This window comes from Chiroxiphia lanceolata, chromosome 16 (genome assembly GCF_009829145.1).
Source record: "Chiroxiphia lanceolata isolate bChiLan1 chromosome 16, bChiLan1.pri, whole genome shotgun sequence".
Classification (NCBI taxonomy): Eukaryota; Metazoa; Chordata; class Aves; order Passeriformes; family Pipridae; genus Chiroxiphia; species Chiroxiphia lanceolata.
In genome coordinates this window covers 7,625,170-7,652,983 of record NC_045652.1, presented here as the reverse complement: position 1 = coordinate 7,652,983, position 27,814 = coordinate 7,625,170, and the positions used below count along the sequence as shown (strand labels likewise).

At 42.9% G+C, this 27,814-nt stretch overlaps 2 protein-coding genes and 1 long non-coding RNA gene across 6 annotated transcripts in view; 1 reads left to right on the top strand and 2 right to left on the bottom strand.

Moving 5' to 3' along the window:
* MYH11 (myosin heavy chain 11) overlaps positions 1-6,806 on the top strand; it is a 47,528-nt gene extending 40,722 nt beyond the window's left edge. For 2 of the 3 annotated variants that reach the window (XM_032703940.1, XM_032703939.1), the window contains 5 exons: positions 121-244; positions 400-608; positions 1,171-1,279; positions 1,917-2,089; positions 6,126-6,806. In XM_032703940.1, the coding sequence (XP_032559831.1) occupies positions 121-244; positions 400-608; positions 1,171-1,279; positions 1,917-2,089; positions 6,126-6,264 (754 nt within the window). In that variant the 3' untranslated portion in view covers positions 6,265-6,806. Of the gene's footprint in view, positions 1-120; positions 245-399; positions 609-1,170; positions 1,280-1,916; positions 2,090-3,186; positions 3,219-6,125 lie in introns of all 3 variants that reach the window. The other variant, XM_032703941.1, reaches the window with a different exon arrangement.
* Positions 6,807-8,535: 1,729 nt separating this feature from the next.
* On the bottom strand, positions 8,536-23,404 carry NDE1 (nudE neurodevelopment protein 1). Its single transcript, XM_032704395.1, has 9 exons — positions 23,348-23,404; positions 18,927-19,056; positions 18,221-18,374; positions 15,017-15,165; positions 14,538-14,674; positions 13,306-13,482; positions 12,161-12,252; positions 11,024-11,160; positions 8,536-9,908 (listed from the first exon to the last, which is right to left on the bottom strand). The coding sequence occupies exons 2-9, from the start codon at positions 19,010-19,012 to the stop codon at positions 9,815-9,817; spliced, it is 1,026 nt and encodes a 341-aa protein (XP_032560286.1). The 5' UTR covers positions 19,013-19,056; positions 23,348-23,404; the 3' UTR covers positions 8,536-9,814.
* Positions 23,405-25,519: 2,115 nt separating this feature from the next.
* Positions 25,520-27,748, bottom strand: LOC116795064. 2 transcript variants are annotated; one of them, XR_004359958.1, is made up of 3 exons: positions 27,633-27,748; positions 26,340-26,463; positions 25,520-25,641 (listed from the first exon to the last, which is right to left on the bottom strand). It is a non-coding gene; the product is annotated as an uncharacterized LOC116795064 (long non-coding RNA). The 2 variants fall into 2 exon arrangements; XR_004359957.1 differs by lacking the exon at positions 25,520-25,641 and adding an exon at positions 25,811-26,245.
* Positions 27,749-27,814: the final 66 nt, after the last annotated feature.

Genomic DNA, 27,814 nt, shown 5'->3' with positions numbered 1-27,814 from the left:
ACAACAAAACAGGCACACATCTGACTGGTTTCACTGAAATATCTAGTTTTCTTTATGAATTACTGGCAATTCATAAAAGAACAGAGCCATAACTACACACTCTTTAAACTTAAACTGCAGGGCGAGCCTTCAGGATGAGAAAAGGCGCCTGGAAGCAAGAATTGCCCAACTGGAGGAAGAGCTGGAAGAGGAGCAGAGCAACATAGATGCAATGGGTGATCGCATGAGGAAAGCAGTGCAGCAGGTAAGGCTTGTTTCAGCACATGGCACTTTCTGTTCATATCCCAGCAAAAGCTATTTGTTCTTCTGAATATCCAGTGAATTGCCACCTCAAATTGCCACCTGTCATTTCTCTGAAAGCATGCAAGACTTCTGACAGCACCCCTTCTCACCTTGCAGGCAGAGCAGCTGAACAATGAGCTGGCAACAGAGCGCCAAACTGCACAGAAGAACGAAAACGCTCGGCAGCAACTGGAGAGACAGAACAAAGAGCTAAAGAGTAAGCTGCAGGAGATGGAAGGAGCTGTGAAGAACAAATTCAAAGCTACAATTGCTGCTCTGGAGGCCAAAATTGCTTCTCTCGAAGAGCAATTGGAACAGGAAGCCAGGTATGGGTCTCCCTGAGGGCACAGCTGTTCATTTATTGTTCCAGTTAATGACACAGAAAGTAAACAAAGGTGAACAGGATTTGTGTCATCTGGCTCTCAGTGCCATTAAGGCTTGGTAAAGTCTCTTCCTCATTTAACATTTCTGAAACACATGGCAAGTAACTGGAGTTGTTAGTTTCTGATTAAGAATCATTTTATTGGTGGAAAGTTCTGCTGGTATCAAAGGCAAGGATCCGCTCCCCTGCATTTTAGAGTATTTGCCCCATGACCCTGCCAGGTAAATTACCATAACACATTGTGCCACTTGTAGGATTATTCCTTGAGGAAATCACCATGTGTTTCAGCACAGATCTCCTGGAGCACCTCTAGCATACAGCAAAGACAGATATTTGTTTTGTTTGGAAGAACGTGGCCTTTAAGTTTTTCTCAGAATTCACCTGTTAAATTAAGCAAGGCCTTTAACTTATGGGTCCATGGTGCCAGTTTCATGAGCAACAAGTCTGAGGCAGGTGAAGACTCTACAGACCTTGCACATGACCACATGTTGCCCTGTCCCTTGCAGAGAGAAGCAGGCTGCGGCCAAGACGTTGCGCCAGAAGGACAAGAAGCTGAAGGACGCGCTGCTGCAGGTGGAGGACGAGAGAAAGCAGGCAGAGCAGTACAAAGACCAGGTATCAGAATGTGTCTTAGTCTTGGGCACAAGAATTTTCAGGTTTTACTCTAAGAAAGGAAGATTCCAACCCTTTCAGTGGAAAAATTTTTTCAGGTTTTACCCTAAGAAAGGAAGATTCCACATTCTGCCTCAAACAAACGCCTCTCTGGAAAGCAGGCTGTATGTCTGGATTCTGTGCTGGGAGAGCTGTACAGCCCTTTGCTAAAAGATGGGACAATATAATTCTTCTCCCGTGCTACATCCAGTGCCAAAGCACTAGTCTTTGTCAATCAGCAACAGTCTGACTGCACAGTGATATACTGGATTGTGCACAACACCCTTATCAGTGTATAAATGGAAATGCTGAACACATTTTATTTTAAAATTTTAGCTTTACCTAAAGCACATCAATCTGCAAAACAGAAAAGCAGAGATAGGACTGTGCAGCAAAAGAAGCAACAAGTAGTGTCTGAATACAATATCTACCAGGAAAATAAATTCCCACAAAGCAAAGTTATTCTAAGATTTTAAGCCTCCATCTTTGATTTGGATCGTGTTTCAGTCAAACTCTCAATAGAAGCATGAAATTAAAATGAGGAATGTAAAGCTATTGGATCTGTTTTAAATTAAAGCATCACCCTAAAATTTCCCTTTAGGCCGAGAAGGGCAACGCGCGACTCAAGCAGCTGAAAAGGCAGCTGGAGGAGGCTGAGGAAGAGTCTCAGCGGATCAACGCAAACCGCAGGAAGCTGCAGAGGGAGCTGGATGAAGCCACTGAGAGTAACGAAGCCCTGGGCCGTGAGGTTACAGCGCTGAAGAGCAAGCTCAGGTAGAGTAGCCCCAGTAGTGGGCAGCCCTTCCCACTCACTGACAGCCTTGAAATTTAGAACTAAACTACAGAAGTGAAAAAAAAACGTTGTCAGGTAAAGAACAGACACTGATAATGCTGCACAGTTACTCACTCCTTGTATTAGCTTGGCAGACAGAACCAAAGGCCAAAGTCAGAAGTGAAGTGCATTTCTTACACTGCAGCAGATTTCAGCTGTGAGATGAACAACTGTGACAACATGGCACAGGCCTTACTCTTTTCTAATCAAAACTCCTGCTGGCTTAAATCAGAACAGAATTAGGCTTGGTTGCTTTCTGAAAACACTTTATATGATGGCTGCATCTCTTTGTACAGAAGCAGTCACAAAAGGGTAGAAATGCTTGTGCTTTTCACACTTTCACACATGCACAACTCACACACAATACCCATCAACAGTTAGACAACATCACAGCTGTCAAAAGACAAAACATACTAAATTATTCTTATTCCAAAGTCTCTTTGGACTTCCCCATAAAGGGATTCAGTGTCCTCATACCAAGGAAAAGATCAAAATGTCCCTTTGTTTTTTCTTGTTAAAACTGACTGGGAAAAAGATAAAGTTGTGATTAGTCAGCTACAAACCCAAACTCTCCTGCACTCACTGGGTTTGAAAACACCAGCTCACAGAAATAAAGAGGCTGACTTGAGTTATAAAGAAATTAATCTATCTGCATCATTTTACCATAAAATTTTGCCTTCTACCTAAGCCCAACAATGTCAGATGAAATAAAAAGCACCTATCTAGTTGTGTTCTCGAAGTAGTTTGCCAGTGTGTTTACCAGTAACATGCTCCAGATGGGGATTCCCTTCCAAGTGAAGTTATGGATGTGGTTCCATTAGCACCACCTTGGGTAGTACATGCTCCTGGCTGCCTTACGAAGCAGGGGCTGTGTCCAGCCCTTTTTACATAGAACACCATAAGGCTTATTTTTGTTTTATCTAAATGTAATGTAATTGGCTGTAATGTACTTTGTTTAATTATTTAAAAGTAATTACCTACCTCTGATCATGACCATGTGCTTAGTATAACTGCCCGGGACTCTCTATCTCTGTTTCAGAGGGACACAGGAACCTTCGCATGACTAAGCAGGTACCATGCCTTCAACTTTGCAGCTAGCTTGTATTGCACAAATTTCCATTTTCTTTGGCCCTGGTTAAAATTATGTGAGGTTTCTGCAAACTGTGAAGGCTTGGATATCTTGGCATTAATCTGTTTTATCAAAAGAGACAAATATTACAATAATCTAGCTGCCATCAGCTGTTCATCAGTGATATATCTTTCTTACAAGTAGGTTATGTACTGACGTAGACTTACCAATGTTGCATTCTCACAAGCTCTACCAACAGAGTACCTAATGAAGGACTCTGACTTTTTCTGCATGAAAATGTTTTTGGTTTTGGTTTTGTTTTTTGCACATCATCTTTGTGTGCTGCCGCCAAGATTAAATTTTTTCAAATAAAATACACCATTGATTAGTAAAATTGATTAAAAGGACTAATGAATATGAAGTGTCACAGCATGTCACTAGAATTTCACAGTATTTTTTATGCATACTGTAATGCTGACTCTAAGGTAAGAGTCCATCTAATTCACCTGAGATTTGGGAAGACCTTACTTGCATGTGATTTGTCACACACCACACAATCACAGACAGAAGAGAAAGTCTTGCCTTTCGTTACATAGCACTCTGTGCCTGTATTGCTTACAAAGAGCTATTACTCAGGCTTTTAGAGCTGTTTTCCAGACATTACATTGTTTGTCTACTGTTATTAAAACATGGAGCACAGACACTAAAATTAAAGCTGACACTGTAACCTAGCACAGCACTGTATCACACTCTCTGGAGATAGGAATACCTGCTGCTGCAAAAATTAAAGAGCTATTGCCTTGTAATATTTGTATATTTTCTATTTTACATTTGCTGGATTCTGCTGTGAATACACAAATATTTAAAGATGATGTCTTGTCCTTGCATGTGCCTTTTAGTTAGCCTGATATTTCCAGTCAGTTATTCAAGCACTATTCCAGAAGCACTTGTTCAAAGGCAGATTAAATACAGAGGTGCTAAGCAAACACTGATGCTTAAGGCTTTTCTCAGCTCTGTGCATTATTCTAAAGGTACTAATGCAAATGACCACATGAATATTATCAAACACATAAACCTGTTTAAGAGGAACAGATATAAACAAAAAGTGTTTATCCAGAGGGCCAATATCAGTTTAAATAACTGGTAAGTTTATGCATACTGCACCAGTTTGTTAATAAGTAGTTAGTGTGTGATAAGGAGTTCACTTTGTAGCCAAAACTGTAGTGCACAATTTGGCTGGACTCTTGTTGTTGTTGTCCCCAGACCCATGTTCTCTTATAGCACTGCAGTGAATTACTGCAGCACAAAGAGAGTTATCTTACAAATGACTCCTAAGTAACTGAGTCCAGATAGCACAAGTCCAAGGGGGAAAGAGCTCTTCCTTTATTAAAAAGAATTAATGCATTTACTGACCTAATTAGAACCTTCCTGCTAAACAATAAAAACAAATATTTGCTGCCATAAAATAGTAGACACTGCTGTTAAGACTCTGCCAAGCACACACCAGGGTAAAAGTAATATACCCTTGTGTTCAATACATGCCATCAGCACCAGAACAACTATGGTTAACCAACAGCAGACCTTAAAGGAAGCTTTATTATCCAGCTAATTGTGCTCCTTACACTGAAGTTTAAGGACAGAATTGTGGAAAATAGACTACATGTCATATTTCCATCTTGGAAACACAGATGCATGCCCCTGAAATGAGTTAGTCCAGCCAATGATCCTACCCACTTTCCTCATATGGAAGATTGAGCTTTAGACTTAAATATCTGCTTCAGGCAGGACACTTGCTTAGTCTTTTGCAAGGACAAGACAAGCCTTTAAATATTTATGCATGATTGCTGTACCCAAAAGTGTAGTCTCAGATATATTTAACACCAAATTAGTAATTCTGGCACAGCATTCAGTGATCATGAATTTCTTTTATTGCTTATGTCTGTGGTCTCAAGCCTTTACAAAGCTTTGCTTAATGAGGGGCAAGTGAGAGGCCATGTCACAAAACTGAAGCTTTGTAGCACAGTAGCAATGGAGGCCAAGAAGAGGCAAATCCATCCTCTGTCTCACTTGCTCACACCTCCTCAAAAAATTAACCTTGAGGACCAAAGTGTCCCTGCCTTGGGATGTGGCTATGAAACATATGGGGATGGGAGGGAGACGGGAGAGGAAAAAGGGGGTAAGGTGGGAAACAGCATTTTCTGTGAGACACGTGCACTGCTAAGCATCAGCACCTTGTTTGGGTTACAAACACACTTCCAAAGCAGTGATGGTTTCCTCTCTCCACTGGAAAAGACACTGGAGTTACTCACAACCTAGGATGTCATACCTGTCAAAGCACCTGCGGTGCTCTGACCAGTGCAGTCTTTGCAGAGAAGAACTGTGGGCTCAAAAATGCCTGTGGACACCCACAGCACTGCTCCAATCCCAGGGTCAGGGCTCTCAGCAACTGGGGGGCTTACCCAGACTGCAGGGCAGAAATGCAGTACAAGTCTGCTCTCTCTCCCTCTCTTCCAGTGGGACAGGAGGGACACTGCCCTGCTGTTGTGGAGCACCTTTTTCCATTCTTTCCAAGCACAATCAGTTGCAGTCCCAACAGGGGAAGACAGTGAAATGACGCGAAGAGTAGGGGTGATTTGGGGTAGATGAGAACAAGAACACAAGCACAAGAACAGGAATCCCATTCCAGTTCCAAGGAACTGGGAGTCTCAACCTGTTCATAAATTACTCTTACATGCTACAGAACAGAAAGTTGTATTAGAGGCCCACAGATCTTGGCTCTTCTGCATTTAGAACCATCAGCCCCACAGGTCCTGTTACAAAAGTCTGTGCTTACTTGTAAGGACTCCAAATGACCTAACACCTGACCTAACCCCTGATTTTTTAATTTTTTTTTCCCCCTCTAACTGCAGGAGGGGAAATGAGCCGGCATCTTTTGCCCCACCCCGTAGATCCGGAGGCAGAAGAGTAATTGAGAATGCAACAGATGGAGCGGATGACGAAATGGATGCCAGAGACGGAGATTTCAATGGAACAAAAGCCAGTGAATAAACACGCTTAAAAAATTGCACTGCAGCAGGGGGAGGGAAGATGATATTTAGCACTGTATAAGTCTACTCTTAGTGTCAAGGTCACATACACCCACTCCTCTGACAGATAAAAGCACAACTGCCTTGTCTCCAACGTATAGACTGATGTTAAAAGTACTCCAAAACTTATTTTACTGGGAAGTGTATTTGAAAAGGTGGGGTTTTTTTAACAGAGTAATTCACTTTGAGAATCCTCCAGAAAGTGAGCACTAGTAGCTCAAATGATTTAAATTCCAGTGAACTAGCCTACACAGGATTTGTTAAGACTGTTGCAGGGAAAAAAAAGGCATTGGTCAGTTAATCTTTTCTTAAACTTTCATTTTGAGTATTCAATTAATATAGGGTTTTCTCCTGGTTACTACACCCCTGATGCACAATTCACAAGGTGGAAGTGCCTTTTTAATCACTTACTGAAAAATATCATTTGTTCAAATTAAGTCAACTGTTACAGTTTTATATGCACCATGGATGTGCTTACACACTAATAAAAGGCTATAAAAACGACTCCACTGTTCTTATGTACAGGTGTCACTTGGGTGCAATACAGCTTGAACAGAATGGGGGATGCAGGAGAGCTTCTCTAAAACTGAAATACTTCTTAGAAAAGGTCCCCTGTAATCAGAATAAAACCTTGATTTTCTCCTAAGCAGTTGCTTTTGAAGAAATACAAAACAGTATGTGCACTGAGCTGGAAGTAAGATGATATGAAGTGCTTGGGAAAGGTTTGATTACCTCAGGGACACATGGTGGTGCCCATGAACGTACCCAAAGGCTGACAGACATGACACTGGACCTGCAGGAGCTGGAAAGCAGACTGGACCCTAAGTGTCTGCCTTTAGGCAACTGAATCCACCCTTGAAGTCTGTTATGTGTAGAAATACTTCCAGCTAAAGCCTCTAATGCAGGCTGAAAACATCAACAGCAGCTCACACTGAATGCAGGGATCCACACCAAGCTGTTCTGCATTAAGGGATCAGCACACAATTACTTTTTTATTTTTGGAGCACTTCAATAAGACCACAATCTACTCCTGAGAATTACCAGGACCTACCACAATGCCATGCAGCTCAAGCACTTTCAGACAGCAGCAGCTTTGTGGTCACAGCGGGGCAGTAGGGAGCCACACACAGCAAAGCAGGATGTAAAATGACTCTAAATAGAGTGCAGAGCTTACTTGATGCCTTCGATTGAAAAGCAAGAGAACCTTAAGCAGTGTGACCACAGGAGAGCAAATCATGCAAAAACATCCACCTTGACAGCTAAAGCAATCATCTTCTAAATCTAAGCATTGTTCCAGAAGGTACACAGATCACAAACTGGAGATTCAGACTAGGCACCGTTTAGCCAGCAGAATTCAGAGCCCAGAGAATTGTCTCTGCTCATGAACGAGTAAAGAGGAATCCATTTAGAGCAACTAAGACGACAAGCTGCAGCAGAGGGGGGTGAGGAGCTTCACATAAGACTGTTTCACTGCTTGCTCAGGCACACAGCCCAGCTCTGTAAAGATGCCTGAGAGCTGGCTGTTAAACACACTTTGGGAGCCTGCATGTGGGAACAAGGAGACCGAGCAAGTCAGACTCCATATAAAATGGTCTGAAGCACCAGTGCTTCAGGCAGAACCATCAAACTGAACATGGAACCCTTCAAAGAGGAATCCTTTTAGAAAATCCACAAGCATAATGGTAGACATTGGTCTGATGGTCTAAGCACTGCCCTACCACTTCAGAAACTCAGGTTCCAGTCCCTCTTCCACAAAGCTTGTGACAAAACAGGGAGTCAGAGTTGCTTTGGTAACACCACAGAAAGCAAAGCATCCTTCTGCAACAGCAGCTGAACTAAAAGTTCCTCTCCCAAACAAAAGTTCCTCTCTGTACCATTACAAAGGCAACTGTTCTGGACCAAATTATTTTGATGATTATCAATAGCATTGCCCCTTTGTCCAACTGCAACAGTGTGAGAAGACAAAAATTCTGAGTTAAAGATTTTAAGAGTGAGAAATGCCAATGGTGAGCACTTTAAATTCCAGAGGAATCTTTAGCTATGGCAATATTTACATTCCTTAGGGTAGAAAAGAATGAGAAGAAAGAGATGTAGAAAAATCTTTGTATGATTCAGCAAAATCAACAATATCTCTTAACTCAGATGATCAGAAACAGATGAGAAACCGGTAGCAAACCTCTGTGTATAAACCACAGTAACAACTTGCAAAAAAAACTCAAAATGCACCAACAACTAGCATTCAAAATAAAACTTTATTCTGCTCCCCAACTCTGTAGGTGGACTGAAGAATGGAAATGATCTGTGGTTATTTCATATTCCAGAGAAATATGCAGCAGTGTCTGTTCTCACAGTATTTTCTTAAAAAAAACCAACCAACCAAAACCCAAAAAACACCAAACCCATTTATGTATTCTTTTGTCAAGTAAGCTTTCCCCATCACCCCCCAAAAAAACCACTATAAAAATTGTTTAGTCATGATTACTTTTGCAAGTAGAGGCTTCTATAAAATACATTAACACTCTGAGTGAATCTACTCCATTTGAAAAACAAATTCAAATGCAGTAATATTCTACAGGGGAAAAAAACAATTTAAAAATAATTCTCTACTCATATACACTTGTCTAGCATAAAAGACTTTTCAGATTAAAAAACCATTTCTATATTAGTAACAGCTGAAAGCATATATTTGCATAGAAAAATAAAACAAGAAAAAAAAATCACTAACACCCAAGGCACATTAATAAAGGGAAGTTAGTAAAGCAGTAAAACCCATCTATCAAGATGTTAGAACTAGAAACTTAATCAGGTCTCTGGCTTCCTACAACTGCTAGATTTTATGGGTCAGAAAGAAAAAAAAAAAGATATGTTAAGCCACTCTCAAGTTCCTCACCTTGCTCTGGGATCTCCTGAGCACTCAGCACTGGCAATGTCTCACATTTAACCATGACCTGTTCTTAGTGGCAAATCATTGCTTACAGAAACATCTTGCCACTACAGAGCCAGGGTTTTGTGCAGCAACATTAGGACCAAAATATCCCACAAGGAGCTGAGCAGCTTCCCTGCAGAAATACACCTCTCTCCACATAAAAACACCCCCCTGATTTGGGTGACTGCAGCACACAACACCCACGACAGAAAGCAGAATTGAAGCCAGAACACCCTGGTGCTGTATTAACACCAAAAGCCAAAGCCTGAGGGGATGCATAGGGAATACTGTCTCTGCTGTAGGTAGAAGGGCAGTGGCTTTGGCAGTGTCAAAAGAATCAACCTTCAAGGAGCTATTTACAGCAGCTGATGCAGGAAGCAATTCTCAGTCCTGCAGTGCCAGGCAGCATTGCTTTGTCACACTACCCACCCACCAGACTGGGCAAGGCCACAGGAGGATAGTTGTAGCTCCATGTTCAGTTCTCACCTACCCTGAGACTGCTGCCTGTTTGCTCATTGATATTCTCTTTAAAACTAAAGTTTCAAATATACATTTTCCTTTCCTTTTCCAAAGCCAGCCAGGCTTTTCATAGCAGCATCTTGACAACACTTTGTGAGGGATGGCTCATTGGTCCTGGAATATTTGAAGGCCGTGTTCCAAACTCCAGGCGTTTCGCTAACCTGCAAATACAAAATAAGAGTTGGTGCATTTCTTGCTCAGTGTAATCAACTTCAAAACAACTGCTCACTTCCAGAGCACACCACTCAGCTTGAGAAACAACAGATGAAAGAACAGCACTCTGAGCACTAAGTGAGCCTGTTCCTTAACTGGGCTGAGTTTCCACTGTAATACAGGGCTCTGTTTCCCTTCGAGTAGCAAGCACTATCTTTTACAGGTGTTGGAATTTCAGTTCTAGCATTACAGCAGTAGATATATAATCAGATGCATGAATAAGTAAATGTATGGCCCCTGAGGCTTTCTTGTAGGAAATTCCATGAAGTTTCTCCCCTTGGATAGATAGTTCCACGTGGAACACTCTTTCCACACGACAACACTGGGCACTGGGTGACAGGACAAACCACTACTCACAGTGCAAGGGTCTAGATGAATAATTAAGTCTGGAACAAACTGTACTATTGGCACTTAATTTAAAGAGAATCAAAAGAATGTGCAGTACAAGATTGTCAGGGTTTAAGCAGACACTGAACTGTAATTTGTGATAACCTTGCTGATTTTTCTTCATTTGTTTAAAACAAGACAACCAGTTCAGAGAAATGTTTAAGTTGAATAACGTTACTTCCCGTCAGCTGCTCCTTGAAAACATCTTAGCAACTGTAAAGTGTTCTGACTGAGTGGACCTATGATTTACCTTTTCTGCAGTTCTCCCATTAATGAGAGTCTTAATTGTGATAAGGGATAAGTCCCTACATGCCATAACATTCCAGAGACATCACTTGTACAAGAACTTCAAGCACAAAACAAATTGAGCCAATAAGCAAGAGCTCCTCTGTTGGAGTTTGTCCTCTTTAAACACTGGTTTATAATAAAATACATCTTGCATTTGCTTCGAATTTGTGGTATTCAAAACCTGATTTCAGCTAATCTCTGAATTTCGACAGCTAGCAATTCCAATTTTAAACTGATCTGAAATGTTCAAATCCTAATCCCGAAAAACTGAATTTCACGTCTTCTGGAAACAAATCTGTCTCTACCAAAACAAAGATTCAATACTAAATACCAGGCCCTAAGTTCTAACACCAGAGGTTGTCAGACACCAGCAGAGAGCAGCACTCACCCTGTGTCACAGAGAGGCGGGTGAGGACTCAGGCGCGTTTCAAGGACATCTCTGTTCATGTACATGGACACCGAGGTTCTGTTTGGAGACTGGTCGTACACGAAGTTTCGGCAAGATGCAAGTTTGGACTCCAAAGCCTAATTTAAACACACATGAGACAAGTGTCAGATTCACCCTTCTCTTTCAGAAGACGGCATTGTGGCACACCAAAACTGCGTTAAGTTGTGCGTTTTGGGGCTTTTTTCTTTCCCTAAGAATGAGTTGTCCAGTGGTGGAACCTGCTGACCCCAGTGCCACATGAGTTCTGAATTTCTGAAGAGAGGAAAACAGTCATCTCTCTAAAGCTAAATCTCTGTTTCTTTACCAGCAGGACCACAAAATCTTCAGTTTCCTTAGAGAGATTTTGACATCTTTCCTACAGGCATCATTTTTTAGATTACTGAATGTTCATTTGATCTATCTGCTTCCCTAGACACATAGCAGGCTGTATGTATTAGGTGGTACACCAGAGGGAACTGAGCCACAGATACCCTATTCTCCAGCACATGCTCCCTTCCTAGATCACTCCACATTTATTGTGAGTTACTTTTCAGCTGTATCAGTTCTGCAGCTCAGCCCAGCAGTCATACAAATGCTTGTAACAACACAGCACCAAGGGACAAGGAAGAAAACAGGAGTCATGGGACAACTTTCATCATCAGCACTACCTTAAATATCAAACTACAGCTTAACAGGACATTAGGCATTGCTCCAAAGACTACTGGGCTCTCAAGGCAAACTTCAGCAGAAGCCCTTTGAACAGAAGGCACCAGCCTTCTTTCTTCTCTGTCTTTTCCAGGAGTAGATTCCTTCTTAATTTCCTCATGCTGATTTACTCTTTCTGTACGTGCACTTGCAGAAATTTGTAGATTTTATCCCCATCTGGATTAGAACTTAAAAAAGCAGAGCAAGGTCCATCTTTATTTGGGGGTTAGTCAGAAACATATGAAGTCCAGACCAATTTCAAGGCCATGCTTAGCTAACCTGGGGGCAGGAGACTCTTTCCAGTCTCCCCTGAACAGCAGCACAAATAGTGCTGGCAGCAGTTTCCAACAGCTCCACCTCTCCAGGAGCCTTGGCTGGCAGGAAATCACTCACCCCCACTTTTCGCAGCAAGTCTCCCACAATATTAAGTGCAGATATTCTTGCAGCAGGTGTGAGAGGGGTTGCACCATAACTGTCCTCCAGACCTGCAGGGCAGGTTAAAGAACGTTACTCATTTAAAAAAAAAGCTTTGACACTGGAAGTCAGAAGACAACCTAACATTGACATACAGAGCAGAGGAAACAGCAATATCCTCACCTTTTTGTATCTCACCTCCAGATCTTTCATATCCATTAGGAATATGAAGCACTGCCTTCCTGAGACAGCTCATTACACTAAGATGAAGTCTCTAGACATGTTGTGGCTTGGTTTCTAGAGATCTGTTCTACCAGCCTGCTCTGTCTCTGTTGCTGCAGTGGGACCAGAGGGATGTGTCCTCCCAGAGGATCATCATTTACCATTTTAGTACAAATCTCCAAATCCTCTCACTTCTACAGAAACAGTAATTCCTTCACACAAAACATATCATTTTAGGTTAAGGATACTGAAGTCCCCAAACTTTGTTAGTGCTCAGAGCTATAATATCAAATCATCAGAATATGACAGTACAACTCCCTGCACTTATGCATGAACACAGTTACACACATTTCTGGTTTTTAAATTAAGGAGAATTAGTGTGAGAGGTTTGAAATATTGAAACAATCAGTGCTCACAAAAAATAAAGAACAATACAAGTGACATGAAAGTAGAGATATTTAGTAAAGACAGATAGGATGACTTGTCAGTGTTCTGTTGTTCCAGAGGGAAAAAACAAGTCTCTCTCAAAGAGCACTTACTCTCTCAGAGAAGACAATTCAAGTAACGTGAGTGTGACATTAAAAGATCACACAGGTTTTTAAAACCTTTCCCCTAAATTAGACCAACATCTCTGGGACAGTTGTGAACCAACAGTAAAGTCCCAATAGCTCATCTTACCCCTTACAATTATTATTACTGGACAGTGCAAGTCAAATGGAAATGAATAGCCTACGAATAAACTCCAAAAATCAGTCTGTGAATACGGAGACCACGGTGATTGGATTACGGTGTATTTAACTGAAACACTCAACCCTGTTTCCCTTCTTTTCATTCCTCCTTTAACCACAAACTATAGGAAAAACAAGAGCATCAAACAGTATTTCTGGTTCCCTGTCAGTCACCTCTCCTAAACGTCCCAGGGGTGGGTATGCTGATGGGTGTCCGGCGCAGGGAGGGGGTTGAAGGCACAGACAAGGAAGCCTGAACTGCAGTGTCTGTTCTTTCTGCTTCCAGGGTCGCTCGCATCGGGGTTTTGGGTTTCTCCTGTTTCTGCTGCACTGCAAGCTCTTGGCGCAGGTCTGTGAAGGAAGCAACACAAAGCAAGCCTTTGGAGTATGTATCCACCCAGGTAATCCTTTGCTCAAAAGACTTTTCTCCTTGTGGAGGTGAAGTCAAGTCACACTTGTAAAGACTACTCCAGGCTTATCTTCAAAATCTGGGTGATAACTAAAGGCGTTTCTAGGATTGTGGCTCAAGATGTTTTGGTATTATTAGTTCAGTTGCTACTACCTGGCTTTCATTTTCATACTCTTTCACAAGGCTCCCCTTGAGACAGGGAATTAACTCCTTTCCCGAATTTACAGGCTGGTAAGCAGAGGCACATCGAGTCTGAGGCTCAGCAACTTGGCACACCTTGGCTACACTCCAGCTCCCTGCGAGGCTGAGATCCCACCTATTGTACCCTTTTCTAGCCTGGTTTCCACATGAAAAAAACTTGAGTTGAGGCCAGGTGGAAGCTACAGAGTTATCTAACCAAGGGATGGAGCACTTCTGTCCCCAGCCTGGCTGTAGATTATGGATACCACTCAAGAGCACAGAATCCAAGTTCTGAAAATAGACATTTCTCCAGCTCCAAGGTCTCTCTCTTCTCTTCCAGCCGTATTGACAGTTATCAAGAAGCCAGCACATGAGGCTATTCCAAGGCAACCAGAAGTCAGTCACAGCACTCCTGTTTTACTTCCCCATTAGTGCTTCACCGACTCCCCTTTTAACAGGCCAGGAAACAATAAGGTTAGTGCATATTAAAGCTGACCTTCACATGTTACACGCAGCCAGACCAGCACATGCCCCAGCTGGACTGGCTCTTTTCAACTCCCTAAGGCCCTGAAGCATGACCACAGATTAGGAGAAGGCTGGAATAGACTTTTGTTGCTGTGATCTGCTCTGGAACAAGGTCAGGAGTTCAAGGAGTGGGGGTGGAACAGTCTTAAGTTTCCTTACTTGCTTCTACATTTCGGATAGCAGGTTTTAAAGATGTAAACTTAAAAACCAAGCTCTGAGATACACAGAGAGGACTGAACAGCTACAAGCCAGGAGGGGGCCAAGGGAAAGACACAAGTAATTTCTGTCTAACCTCTAGCTTCATCTTTCAGGCGCTGCACAGACTCCAGAAGGTTTTCCTTCTCATCCAGCTCACTCTCCAGAAAAGCATTTCTTTCAATAGCCTGGTTTAAACGCTGCTCAAAATCCTCCAGAGACATTATAGTGGCTCTGAAAAAGAGTGCACAAGATGTTACTAGCAGATCCTTCAAGAACATAGAGGATGTCCTCACTCAGAAGAAAAGGGATACTGTTGCATTTTTGTTTGGTTTGCTTTGTTTTATTATTATTTTTTATTTTAGCTTGTAAGATATGAGAGAGTGCAGTGGGGGGAGTAGAAGGGGAAAAATAAATTTATTACATTTCCCATCTGCCATCAATCTCTTCAAAACAATCATCACTTCAGTGATTAGTTCAGAATGGCCATGCTAAATGAGCACAGTACCACAAACAGCTGGTTTCCACCTCAGGACAGAACAGAGGTAGAAAAAGAAAACAGAGAAAATGGGTCACCTTTTTGCTCTTTCCAAGTCATCATTTTCTTGCTCAAGTTCTCGAATGTATTTCTGAAGCTGATCTTTAATAGCTTTTGTCTGTGCCAAGTCATCCTCCAGCGCAGAGATTTGCCTGTATCCTTCTGAATGCTGCATTTCAATCTTTTCCTAATCAAAGGCAAATCAAACAGCACACCAGGTACTTAGCAACACATGTTCTCTTTCTGTGCCATTGTCTGAGCTCCTTTAAAGGCAGATGTTCTGAAGTTTTTTATCCCTTTAGATACAATAAAATGCCACCAAAGCCAATTGCTCACATACTTTTGAGCTGCCAGCAGACAAGAGTTCTTCCTGGCACTCCTTATCAAACAATGGTGCTGGGGAGCATTCCCTGATCCTCACAGCTTAGGGCCATTCCTTGCCCCTCCCAGACAGCACAACTCAGCATAATTGCTGAGCCCTGAGAGTTTTAGCAATACACAAAGCAGGATGCAAGAGAATTTTCAACTCTAATATGAAGTCTAACAGTACTTATGAGCCAAAATAACAAGAAAAAAAAAATCCAAGTGTGACACTGTCACATGCTGCTGTGGAATCAGCAAGATTCTGCATTTCCCCCAGGGTTTTATTAGCACAAAGCAGGTTCAGAGTTATACTTTGGATGTGAACCTAAACCACCCTGTCTCCCTTTATAGCATGTATACAAGGACACAAGAGAGGCATAGGTGAAGAGGAAGGCTTAGCTTCTACAGTAGATCTCTCTCTCCTGCACTGCCACTGTATATGGGGTTAGTTCCACAGCATGTGACAGGGAAAGCTTCACAGCACACTGTCTATTGTGACACTCTATACTCCACCAACTTGCTATCAGACCACTTCAACATGCCAAGATTGCTGTATAAGCAGCATTCCTGAAGTGCTCTCCATCCCAAATTTAAGTACAAAACACTTGAAGTCACTGAAAACAAATGCATGCACTGGAATTTGAAAACCACGGCATAAAGTCTAGTGAATGATAATTTGAAGACAGCTATTTTAGCACATAAATGCTCAGACAAGGAGGAGGGAAAGAGATACTCATTCTCAATTAAGAAATTATTTTATTACAGTGTGGTGACACTGCTATAATTCTGGATCTCTGAAGCTCAGTTAAGAGCCTCCAAGAGGCAGATTACTTCCAACTAGCTACTCAGGACTCTCTAAACAAACCCTCCAAAGCATTATTTCCATTAGTTTTTAAGTAGTGTGACCACTGGTTTCTGAGGGGGGAGCAAGCACACACACATTAGGCTGGTAAGCTCAAAGCCACAAGCTGTGTGGGCCTGGCAAAGTTCACCAGTGCTGACCTAGATGCAGACACCAACCCTTGATGGGCTCAGTTAACACTGCTGCTCAATAGCTTCGAGATAAATGCTTTGCTCTTGAATTGATTCAGATAAAAGACCAGAACTGCAAGGTCTGGGTCTTTGTTTGTAGCCAATTGTAATAAACTATCAGCTGATCTGGCTCTCAATGGTGGCTCTGTTCCTTCACCACAGGCTGTTACTGCAGTTTTCAGGCTGCATGAATAGACAATTGTTAAATGGTTTATTTCAAGCAGAATAGGTTTTAAGAAATTTATCTACTATGAAGAATAATTTCAGATCATCTCAAATATGGCTACCCTTCACTTTCTGAGTTATATGTTGTTTCCTACTATTTTCATTCTGAACTGCTTTGGCTGGTCCATTGTCCCTTCCTCTCATCCCAGCTACTCTAGAGAAAGAAAACAGCCTATACACTCTTCCATCCAGTGAACTACAGGTTTTATTTTTGTCCAACTTTTGTCTTCTCCCCAAACCCATCAACTCCCATAGGTTTATGTGGCTACGTGGAACAGCAGACCAATACTCCATACAACACACACAACATTTAATACTGCTCAGTCACTTTAACAAGAAGAACAAAGATCAATGCAACATAACAAATACAAGAAACAAGCTTTGGAGGTCCTGCTATCAAAAAGCAGCAGGGGGGGAGAATTGCTAAATTGGTGCTAGAGGTATAGGATATCTGCCTCAAACTTAATAGCATTTCCTTAAGACAGTAATTTGCAAAACAGTTTAAACAAAAGGCATTGCAAACATGGATTCATCCGGTGATTAATCCCTTATACAAATACCTTCACTTCCATTAGCTCATTATTGCAACCAATTGAGTAGAAGAAGTGTAATTACATCAATCTCTGCTTCCACAGAGATTGACCCAGCCCTACAAAATACTGTGTAGTGTTTCTTGAGTGACTATAACTCAATCTGTAAGCAAAAGGCCTAGAATCGAACTTTGAAAATTCACACCAATTTCAGTGACAATTTCTTTCCAAATTTTAAAAAATATACTAGTATTTCCTAAACATGCCAACCAGCACAGAGGACTAGCAACACCTTAGATGAGACTGAAATGAGGCACTCATCACTCTTCATACCCTAGATAGCTTCATTATTTCTTAAGTCACTATGGCAAGAAGTTCCATCTCAATAAGTTCATATCCTTAATGTTTTATAATTCTGGAAGTTAATGCCTTCCTGCTGGTTCTTTGATTCACAGAAGGTCAACCAAGTATAAAAGAGGATAACTTATTTTTCCCCAAGTACTGATAGATTCAGCAATAAAACCAGGACTGAAACTGTTTTATGACTCTCAGTTCTATGGGTTACCCACTGGCTGCTGCTTCCCAGTTTATCCGGAATGCCAGATAATAAGACATAACTATGTAAAAAGGGTTTAAAACTACTGAGTTTTCTTAGGTAATGCAAAAACACAGCTGCAGTGTTTGTGTTTTGATTGTTCTGCAATATTATCTGTGCCTGTGTAATGCAGACAGCAAGAAAGCTGCAAACAAAAGCATTAAATAGACAGAAGAAGGAATAGAGCAGCAGCTCTGTTATGTTCATGTTTAGTCCCCACTCTACTGAGAACAATTTTCTCCCTTCTGAAATCTATACTGACACAAAGCCACAACCTGTGAACAGGGGTGCAGGAACACCACCAAGGAATCCAGAACCCTCAAAGCAGAAATCACATTGGTATTTCTTAATTTTTCAAGCTTTTCCTTTCTGCAGTTTTCTGTTCAGTTTCTTGGTAATGCTGAAGCTTTGCCACAAGGCAGGCTGAATCTGCACATGCCTGTCCCACACCTCTGCACTCTGGATGTACACATTCTATAGGCACCATCCCCTCTTACCTTCACTGACTCCAGCTCCATCCGCAGACGGTTGTTTTCTGACAGAAGGTCTCTGTTTCTGGACTCTGTTTGCTGCAGCTGAGTCTCCAGTTCAGCTTCATACTCTCGACTCCCTTCTTGGAATTCACGCAGTTCCTCCTGTGTATTCTCGGCACTAGAGAGCAATTCCAGCAACAGAGCTCATCATAATGAACAACCAAAAAAAACATCTCTTGTTCACTCAAGGTAAAAAAAATACTGCCCTTTAACATAGAAGGCTCTATGCCCTTCTCCAACATATCTATGCAACAGGAAGAGAGAACTATCTGCAAATGTTTCCACATCGAGCATGGAAAGCATGTAGTGAACTTGTAAACAAATTAAAAAATCCCAAATAAACAGAAAAATCCCAAAGTCTGTCTTCACACTATAGGTGTGTGTACATCCCTTTAGCTTGTAATTTGTCCCCTGCCATCTGCACATTTAATCTGTTATTCAGTTCAATTATTTATTAGGAAATACGAACAAAGCCATTATTGATTAGCAATAAAAAGTGAGTAACAGAGAGAAAGATGGAAGGAAATGTACTCTCATATTCTTAAAACAATTCTACTGAAACAATCCTCTGGCAAGCTAAACAAGGAGCAATGAAAGGTCTGAACACCTGGTTGACATCTTTGCACGCAGTGTCATTCACCCTATCCAATGAAGGAAGCCAGTGCCTTACCACTCCTTGTACTTCATAGCCAAATCTTTCCAGTATCTGGTTTCCTCCTCCACTGAGCTGAAGTGATGTTCTTCTGAGTCTTCCATGATGAGTCCTCAAAGTTTAAAACTCCTGTTTCATTTTTAACTCCCTGGAAAATTAAAGAGTCAAGCCTAAGGCAGTGAGCTACCTCAGTCCTTGCTGCTACAGGGCAGAACACCCCTCCTCTCCCACAGTCACTGCTTGCCTGGAGACCAAACTAAAGACCAGCCTTGTCAGGACTCTGTCAGATAGACCATAAATGGGAAAGAACCCCTGCTGAGTCACTGGGTCCCTTTCCCCACCTCCCCAGCCATGAGCACCTTCCACACCCTCGGACTGCACAGCACAGAGCACCAAACTCCAACCTGAGCTGCAGCTGTGCCAATGCACAGAGAACAGAAGGCAAAGGAGGTATCTCAGGCACAACTTCAGCTCCAAGACACTGCAATTCAACAACCCTAAAGACACTTACCATGAAATTAAACAGAAACTTTAAAGAGACACAGATAAGGTACTCAGAGATACTGACTGCCTGTTTTAACCTTTCCAGGAATACGTAAAGCTTTTCATGGACAGAACTGCTGGACATGTGAAAAATTTCTCCCTAGGTCAACACAGACAAAGCTACCCACCTTTAAAGGTGAAATATCACAACCCATGAATGGCTGAAAGCTATAATACATATGGATACCTCAGAGAGCCATGGGAGAAGGGAGCTCTCGAAATTCCCAGAGAAGCAAGGATAAAAGCTCCCCAGAGGTTTTGGCAGAATAGCACCTGGCTGGGTTAGGTATGCAGATAGATTGCAGCAACCCAGTGTGCAATCCAGACCACCCAGCTGTCCCTGTGCCAGCATAAATCCAGTCACAGGACACAGTCCCAAATGGGAATGACACATGAAAGAGCCACAGGAGAATCAGGAACCTCAGGGTGGTCACTCCCACTTGAAGACTTAAGTATCAAGACAACACAACTAAATAAATGCCCTATGATGTGCATGATGAACTCTAATAAATGGATCAGTAGCAAATATCATTTTATATGAGTCTTATAACATTTTATATTTAGTCTTAACAACAGAGAAACACCAAACCTAGTGCTCTGCATAATCTGCCCATGTCCAACCCTGGGTGTGGCAAAGATTCCACACAGACAATTTAAGAGAAACCAAATTGGATCAAGAAAGGCAAATAAAGGTGGAATTGAACAATTAATGACAATGCAGTTGTCAGAAAACTGTATCACTGAAATCTAATGACTGAAGGAACACAGTTCTACCAAGTTTCTGCTTCAGTTCTATGGAGCAAAACATTTCCAAGAAGTAATCCTGATGGAACAAAAGGAGAGAAAGACAGCCAAAGCCTTCAAAGACCACTTAGATGGCAGCCCTGCCTTCTATTCTTACTGTTATAGCTAAAGAAAATGTGTATCCACTGCACATCTCTTTAATTCAATAGAAAGAAATTATCTATAAACTGTGTCAAGATTTTCTTCTCCAAAAAATCCCCTGGTGTAAACAGGATTAACAGCCATCTATCTAATAACTCTACTGAGAGAAACCAAAGGAGTTCTTACCTCTCCTACAGACAAGAGTATCAAGTACCCTAAGTAGTCTGGCAATCTAAAGCCCAGTTCTTACCTACTCAAGCAATGCCACAGCCCTTTTCCCAGCCCAGCAATTATCAGATTATTGAGCAAATCGTCACAGCTGAGTGGGCTGTGCCCACACACCTCAATGCAGTGTCAGCTACACACTCACAGAAATCACAATACTATTTAGAAAGGGAGCTGCCAGGTGAGGGGAAAAGTTACTAAGCTTTAGTTTTTATAATCGTTTGACACAAAACGTTCATTAGACAAAGCCACACGTCTTCCTTCTCACAAGTAAAACCACTGTGTGATGTACTGACACACTTCCAGCACGAAGTCTCAAAGCTGCTGGACTCTGTATTTAAAGAAGTATGCACCGGGAAAAAAAAGAGAGGAAAAGGAGTATGAGTAAGGAGGAGCGATTTTCCAAATAGTACTCTTGCCCATTAAAAAGGAAATAACGACCAAGCATAATTAACATTCTTGACCTAGGATAGTTTATGACACATCTACTCTGTTATTTTTAAGCGAACTGAAAGTGCCTTTGATGTTAATAAGCACGTTCTTATGCTCAAAGCACTGTGTACACACAGCCCCCAATCCCTGCAGCACACTTGCAAAGAAAAAATCCAAAAAGCTATAATAAATCCCATGTCTGTGTTCGGACAGTTCACAAAAATAATTCAGACAACATAAAGGTGGAGTGCAAGACATTTTGCTCCCAAAAGCTTGCAAACAACCTTTTGGAACCCAAAGACACAGCTCTCATTGTCCTCAAAACCTTGAATATGCTCATATCCGGCTTTTACTTGTGTTTTTATACTGCACTTTGGAAGAACTAAAAAACAGTACTAACTCACATTTTCTAAGATTGTCTGGTCACATAGAGAAGAACTTCCCTTAACTGAGCCATAGGACTGTAAGACTTTCACAGAACCTTGTAAACGTTCACAGAAGCACAAAGGTGGTGCTGTGCCCTCCGGTTTCTAGGGATGACTTTGTAAACATGAGATTATTGACCCACTGAGGGTGTCATCCAGTAAGAGTACACTCTGTTTCATGGTTACCATTACTAAATAGCACTTGTAATTTAAAATTAAGTGTTGAACTGCAAATACATGGAAGGACTGTGGACTGGTACTTATTCCAGAGCCACAGGCAAATGTTTTTTGCCTGCAACACACAGGACCTATTAGTTTCCCTGTACACCTGCACTACATCTTAGCTCACAGGGATTTTCAAACTAAATGAAGATGCAAAATAGAAGCTTAAACTGAAGAGAAATTTCCAAGTTTTAGACAAAGTATTACGTCTTTTTTAATTTTTTTCTGAAATTTGTCTAAAAAGAGTGCAAGAACCACATAAGTCTTTGTAAAATACTTTTAAAAAGGCTAGGGCTCTGACTCTGTTTTTCCCCTGCTGCCTTCTCTCCACTGGATTTTTAACAGGTCGGAGACAACATGCAAAATGCCTGAAGAGAAAGCAATTAGGAATTCCTCATTGTCTAGGCTCACTACAAAAGCAGAGAGGGCAAGGGGGGGTGAAGGAGGTTTTAGAAATGCTTTGTTAAACACTGGAAAAAGTGGAAAAAAGCAAGGAAAGAAAGTCACAGTCTGTAACAGGCACACACTGGCTGCACCTTACTTGTTTTCGCACACATGAAGCCAGAAGAGACATCTGGCCAGATTTCCTGAGTACAGGCAGAACGAGGGCTCGTCCCAGGCATTACAAACCCACTACATCATGCAGGAAGTGGAAGAGTTCATGGGTGGGGACCGGACTTTTGCAAGGAGAAAAATACCACAGCATAAATGTTTGCAGGAAACAATTTCATACAAGTGAGAGCAGAACTGCAAAATTCCCAAAGGGAAAAAAAAACATCGAGAAAAGCCACACACAAAACTAGTGAAGGAACTCCAATTTGGAAATCACACTCTGAGTTCACTCAAACTCACGATGGCCTCAACTTAGATTCTGTTTCAGTCCTAAAACAAAGGACTCAAACCAACCCTGATACTGGACCTTTTTTTTTAACAAAAGAACATTTTAGCTTGGTGAACAATGTTGGCCTATCTTTGTAGCAATGCCTGATGGTCCGAGTCAAAGAAATTCATACTGTAATTAAAAAGTAAAAGTAAAATAGTACCACAAATACTACTGAATTATCCATAACGGAGACGATGAAGCTCCTAGTTAGACATATTTTCCAAATTGCAAACCAAAACAAACTCCCTCTTTGCTCCTGAAAAGTTGCTTTCCCATCCTATGAAAATCACATTTGCTTAAAACAGTCCCCTTGAAAGGGTCCTCCTGTAACACAAGGGCCTATTTTCTTTTGTTTAAGCAATACAAAAGAAAATCACCACAAGAGAGAAAGAAAAGGGAGAGGTCACGGATTACTACAGAATCCCACAGCCAGCACTGAAAGGAGTTATCAGCTTCTCCGGGCTCTTCTCTGCCAAAGGGCTGAATTCAGCACAGCCCTTCTCAATTACCAGCGCAGCTCCGATACTACCTAAGCAAACTCGGCAGTTCTCTCCTGGAACGCTTGACCTTTACGTTTCCAGCTGCAAGCCAAGAGGTCAGCGAGGCAGCGCTCGGGGCTCCCCATTCCCATGCGGAGCACGAAGCCGGGAGGGAGTGAAAGCAGCGGGCACGGCTCCCACGCTCCGCTCCGCTCCGCTCCCCGCCAGCCCCCGCAGGAGGTTCAGGTGCGCACGGCAGGGCGCGGTGAGGAGCAGGGTGCCGGCTGCCGGGTCCCTGTGCCCCCACTCCCGATCCCCTTCCCGACCCCGGGCCCCCGCTCTCACCGCTCCCGCAGCTCCCACCGCCCGCACCGCGGCTGCTCCGCCCCCGCCGGGCAGCGCCACCCCATTGGCTGCCGGTCACGTGCCGCGCGCCGCTCCGCCAATCAGCGCCGCCGGGACGCCGTTTGGAAAGGTTTGGAAACTTTGGTGACTTTCAAAAGGCGCCGGGGGCGGCGGGCACGGGCTTGGTGCTGCCCCTGATCTCGATCCTAGCCCTAGTCCTGGTCCTGATCCTGGCCCTGGTCCCGATCCTGGTCCTGATCTTGGTTTTGGTCCTAATCCTGGTCCTGATCTTGGCTCTGGTCCTGATCTTTGTCCTGGTCCTGGTCCCGATCCCGTTCCTGTTCTTGATCCTGCTCCCATTCCTGGTCCCATTCCTGATCCTGATCTCGATCCTGATCCTTATCTTGATTCCATTCCTGTCTCAGTCCTGTTCAAGATCCTGATCCTGTTCCTGTTCCTGGTCTCGGTCCTGTTCCTGATCCTGATCTTGATCCTGCTGCTGATCCTGGTCCTATTCCTGATCCTGTTCCCATTCCTGGTTCTGATCCTGTTCCCGTTCCCCATCCTGGTCCTGTTCCCGGCTGTTCCTGTTCCCAGTCCTGCTCCCGGTCCCAGCCGCACCAAACCCCCTTTGTCAGTGTTCCAGGATCTACAGTGGGTACCAGGGGCTGCGTCTTCTGAGGTGTTAACTGTGTAAACCGGTGTAAACATGCCAGCAACGGCATAATTTTAAAGACATGATTTGCCTTGGAATGTCCTAAAGGAGGAAAAGCTTTACATCAATTTTTTTTTATTCTTATTTTTTTAATTCCAAAGGCCTCTGCTGGAAAAGCAAGCAGTGACACAGCACCTGTAACTATTTTTAATGCCAGCGCAACATCCTTAGACCAAAGTCCCCTTTTCCCAACCACAAGGACAAGTTTCTGTGTCGCTGAAGCACACGGTGCAAGGACAAAGCAGTCTGTGAAATATTAGACACTTCCACTCATCTACATCTCAGCATGATGTCACCATTCCAGAAAATGAGCCGCAGGCATCCGCAGGGGAATGGAGCTCCCGCAGACACTGGGACAGAGCCGCAGCCCGTCCACTGCAGCCCGTGGATTCCCTGCCGTGCCCTCACATGCAGGACTGACAGGAGAGGGACCAAGGTAGGCAGAGGCTTTCTCAAGTGCCCAGGTGTGTTCCTACCGACCGTGTACACAAACATTTGCTCATTAGTCTGCCTGGCATTTGTTTCCTGAGTCAAACCCAAAGCACAAATTATCACACGTGCATCGCTCCAGCCCACGCAGGCACGGCCATGCGTCACCCAGTATCACCTCACACCCGGCAGCAGCTTCCCAAACTGCTGGATGAGAGACAGCCACGTGCAGGAGTCCTAATCCCAGTTTCATTTACTACTGTGATGCAATACCAGGCCTGGAGCACAGTCTGACTCTGAAAAGGCTTGTCTAAACTGGGAATATGTCTCTTCCAAAGACTTTGTAGAACAAGGCTGGCACAGTAACTAAGTGGATGCACACTATATTCCACTAAAAGAGATCTGTCTATAGCTAAAATAACTTTAACTGAAAAGGGTGAGCAAAACTTATATTTTCAGGTCAGATGTTCAGCAGAATTAAATGGAGACAAACTATTATACAACTATGAAGAGAAAACTAAATTATGTATTTAAGAAATTGGGTTAATAGTACTTGCAGTTCTGTCATTACTCGAGAATGTTTTTATTATTGGATAAGTTGCAGGAAATAAACCACATACTATTGTAGTATGTGCCCAGTAATTAAAAAAATTATACATTGTTCACAAGTTTGGGACAAAGGACATTTTACTTCAACACTTCAAGCAAATGTCTGAGGACAGTGTGAGTTCATAGATGATATCAAAGGTATGCCTGACTATTTTTAATATTTCTCATCTTGAAGTACTTGTGCATCACAGCAAAACTTCTGAGATTTCAGAGGACGCTGAGAGCCCCTCATCCAATTCTGAAACAGTGTAACAGCACCCTAACAAATGCCAGGGGCTCAGAGGCACTACCAGGGGCACTGCTGTACACCAGCAATAAATATCTTTTTAAAACAAAGGTTACTGTAACCACTCTGACTGCCTTCTTTGCCAGAAGAACAAGAACACTTGGCTATTTCAAAATTAGCAGAGGAGAAAAAATTATTCTATGCATTTATTTTTGGTTTGCTGATTAATAATTAATAACTGGCAGATCTTTGTGGTGCCAGGATTCATGTGCTGGTTGTTTGGATGAAAAGGCCATACTGATTCTTCCAGGAAAGCTAAGTGGACAAAAATGTATAGACTGTAAGTTCTGGTAAAGTTGCAACACCTTATCTTTTGGCAATAACCTTCCTATGGGAAAAAATACTTGCTTTGCTGCAAGAATTAAATAACTCACCACAGAACCACCCACCCTATTGATGGAACAGGAACTTCTCATCAATTGTCACTGTAAACTACTGAACTTTTTTTTTTTTTTCAAGTGGATTACTCATAACAAGATGTGACAAACATGTATTAGAATATCACATGGAAATATTGTTATCACTGAAGAGCAAGTATTTAACATCAATGAAACCTATTTCTGTCTCTTTAAAGATGTTATATAATTCTCTGCAGTCTGTATATGGATTTGCACATGCTTAAGCAAGAAACAGATTCTCACTACTTTAAAAACCTTCTGATGTCTTGAACTCACTAATCTGTTGATGAAACTGTCAAATGCTCATTGATAGCACTGTCTTGTTAAGCAGAGCAGAGCACAGCACCACTCACAACCTTGGCACACAGCAGTTACACCCCCAGTGACCCCGCCAGCAGGGGCAACACTGGCTGTAGCTGTGACCATTGTCACCAAGACTTCACCTTGCTGCTGCCTGCAACCTGTTAGGCAAAGGTGAAGGTAAAATGCCAGCTTAGCCTGCTACCACAATGTCACTTAAAATATACTGAGCCACCAAAAAGCTCTGTCACTCACCTCCCTCCCTGAGGGACTCAGCTGCCCTCGTGCCAAGGAGCAAGCCCAGCCTGGATGATATGGATTGGCTGCACAACTTCGGCCCAGACTTCTGAAGGAAGAGACTTCTGAAACAGGGCTGTGCCTGTGGAAACACAAGAGAAGTTTTGGAATTAGAATGAGAATGGTGTTGATAACACACTGATGTTTGGGTTTTTGCTGTCATGTTTATCATTAGTCAAGGACTCCTTGGGTTTTTTTATATCTCATGTTCTGCCACTGAGGAGGTGCACAAAAAAACCTGTGAGGGAGCAGGTGACATGAATCGGCCAAAGGGGTAATCCCATCACAGAACATCATACCCAGTATACAAACTGGGGGGAGTTACCTGGAAGGAGGTCCAATCTGGGTTTGGGGAGGGGGGTCTGGCGTCAGTCAGCAGGTGGTGAGCAATTGTATTGCGCATCACTTGTTTGGGGGGTTTTTTGCCTTTCCCTTTTTAATATCATTATTATTATAATTTAAAATTATTACTGTATTTCGCTTTGGGTTTGGTTTTTAAACTGTTCTCAACCTACAAGTTTTACTTTGATTCTCCTCCCCATTCCACCAGGGTTGGGTGGAGAAAGGGAGGTTGAGAGTGTGGTGCTTAATTTCCAGCTGGGCTTAAACAATGACACATATAATGCAAGTCTTATGGCACATGTGGTGGTCTTGGTCCAGTGCATTGTACTTTCATTTACATACACAAATTTCCTCCAGGGGTGTCTGTTTTGGCATTATAATCACTTGATGTCATGTGAGGTTACATTCCATCCTATCAGCCACCACCAAGTTTTTATTTAACTTTATACTCTGTTAGTTTCTGCTTGAATCTATTTGAACAACTAGTTGTCAAGGAAATAAGGATTTGTGTTGTTCTGTCCCTGGGGACTCTGCATTCCTCCATCACTCCCTTCCAAGCTTCCACAGCCTGTGATCCTGAGATTCTGTGAAACCCCACTGCCACAGAATCCCAGACTGTGTAAGGTTGGAAGGGACCACAGTAGGTCTCTTGGTCCCCTGTCCCTGCTCCAGCAGGGTCATCCCCGAGCACACGGCACAGGATTGTGTCCAGACGGTTCTGGAATATCTCCAGGGAGGGAGACTCCACACCCTCACTGGGCAACCTGTTCCAGTGCTCCGAATGAAGAGGTTTCTCCTCACGTTCAGGTGGAACTTCCTGAGCATCAGTTCCTGCCCGTTCCCTCTTGTCCACCCCCGAGCAGAGCCCGGTCCACCCTCTGACACCTCCCGTTAGACATTTATACGCACGGATACCATGTTTGTAACGCTGGCTGGCAGTTCCCACGAGGCTCCCGTGTGTTTTCCCCTCACGCCCCCGGGGCCATTTAAAGCCGCCGCGTTAAAGGGGGCGGGCGCGGGGTGTTACGACAGCCGCCTTTTGCGGCAGTGCGGGTTTGCGGCGCGCGGCGGCGCCCGACGGCAGAAGGAGC

What these genes read in the sequence shown, in the direction of transcription:
- NDE1 (XM_032704395.1), bottom strand. Translation starts at nt 19,012, where the DNA reads ATGGAAGACTCAGAAGAACATCACTTCAGCTCAGTGGAGGAGGAAACC. An exon ending in GACTTGGAAAGAGCAAAAAG is followed by an intron (nt 14,675 to 15,016) that starts GTGACCCATTTT and finishes ACTCTTTTTCAG; the next exon opens with AGCCACTATAATGTCTCTGG. An exon ending in ACTTGCTGCGAAAAGTGGGG is followed by an intron (nt 11,161 to 12,160) that starts GTGAGTGATTTC and finishes TGTTTAAATTAG; the next exon opens with GCTTTGGAGTCCAAACTTGC.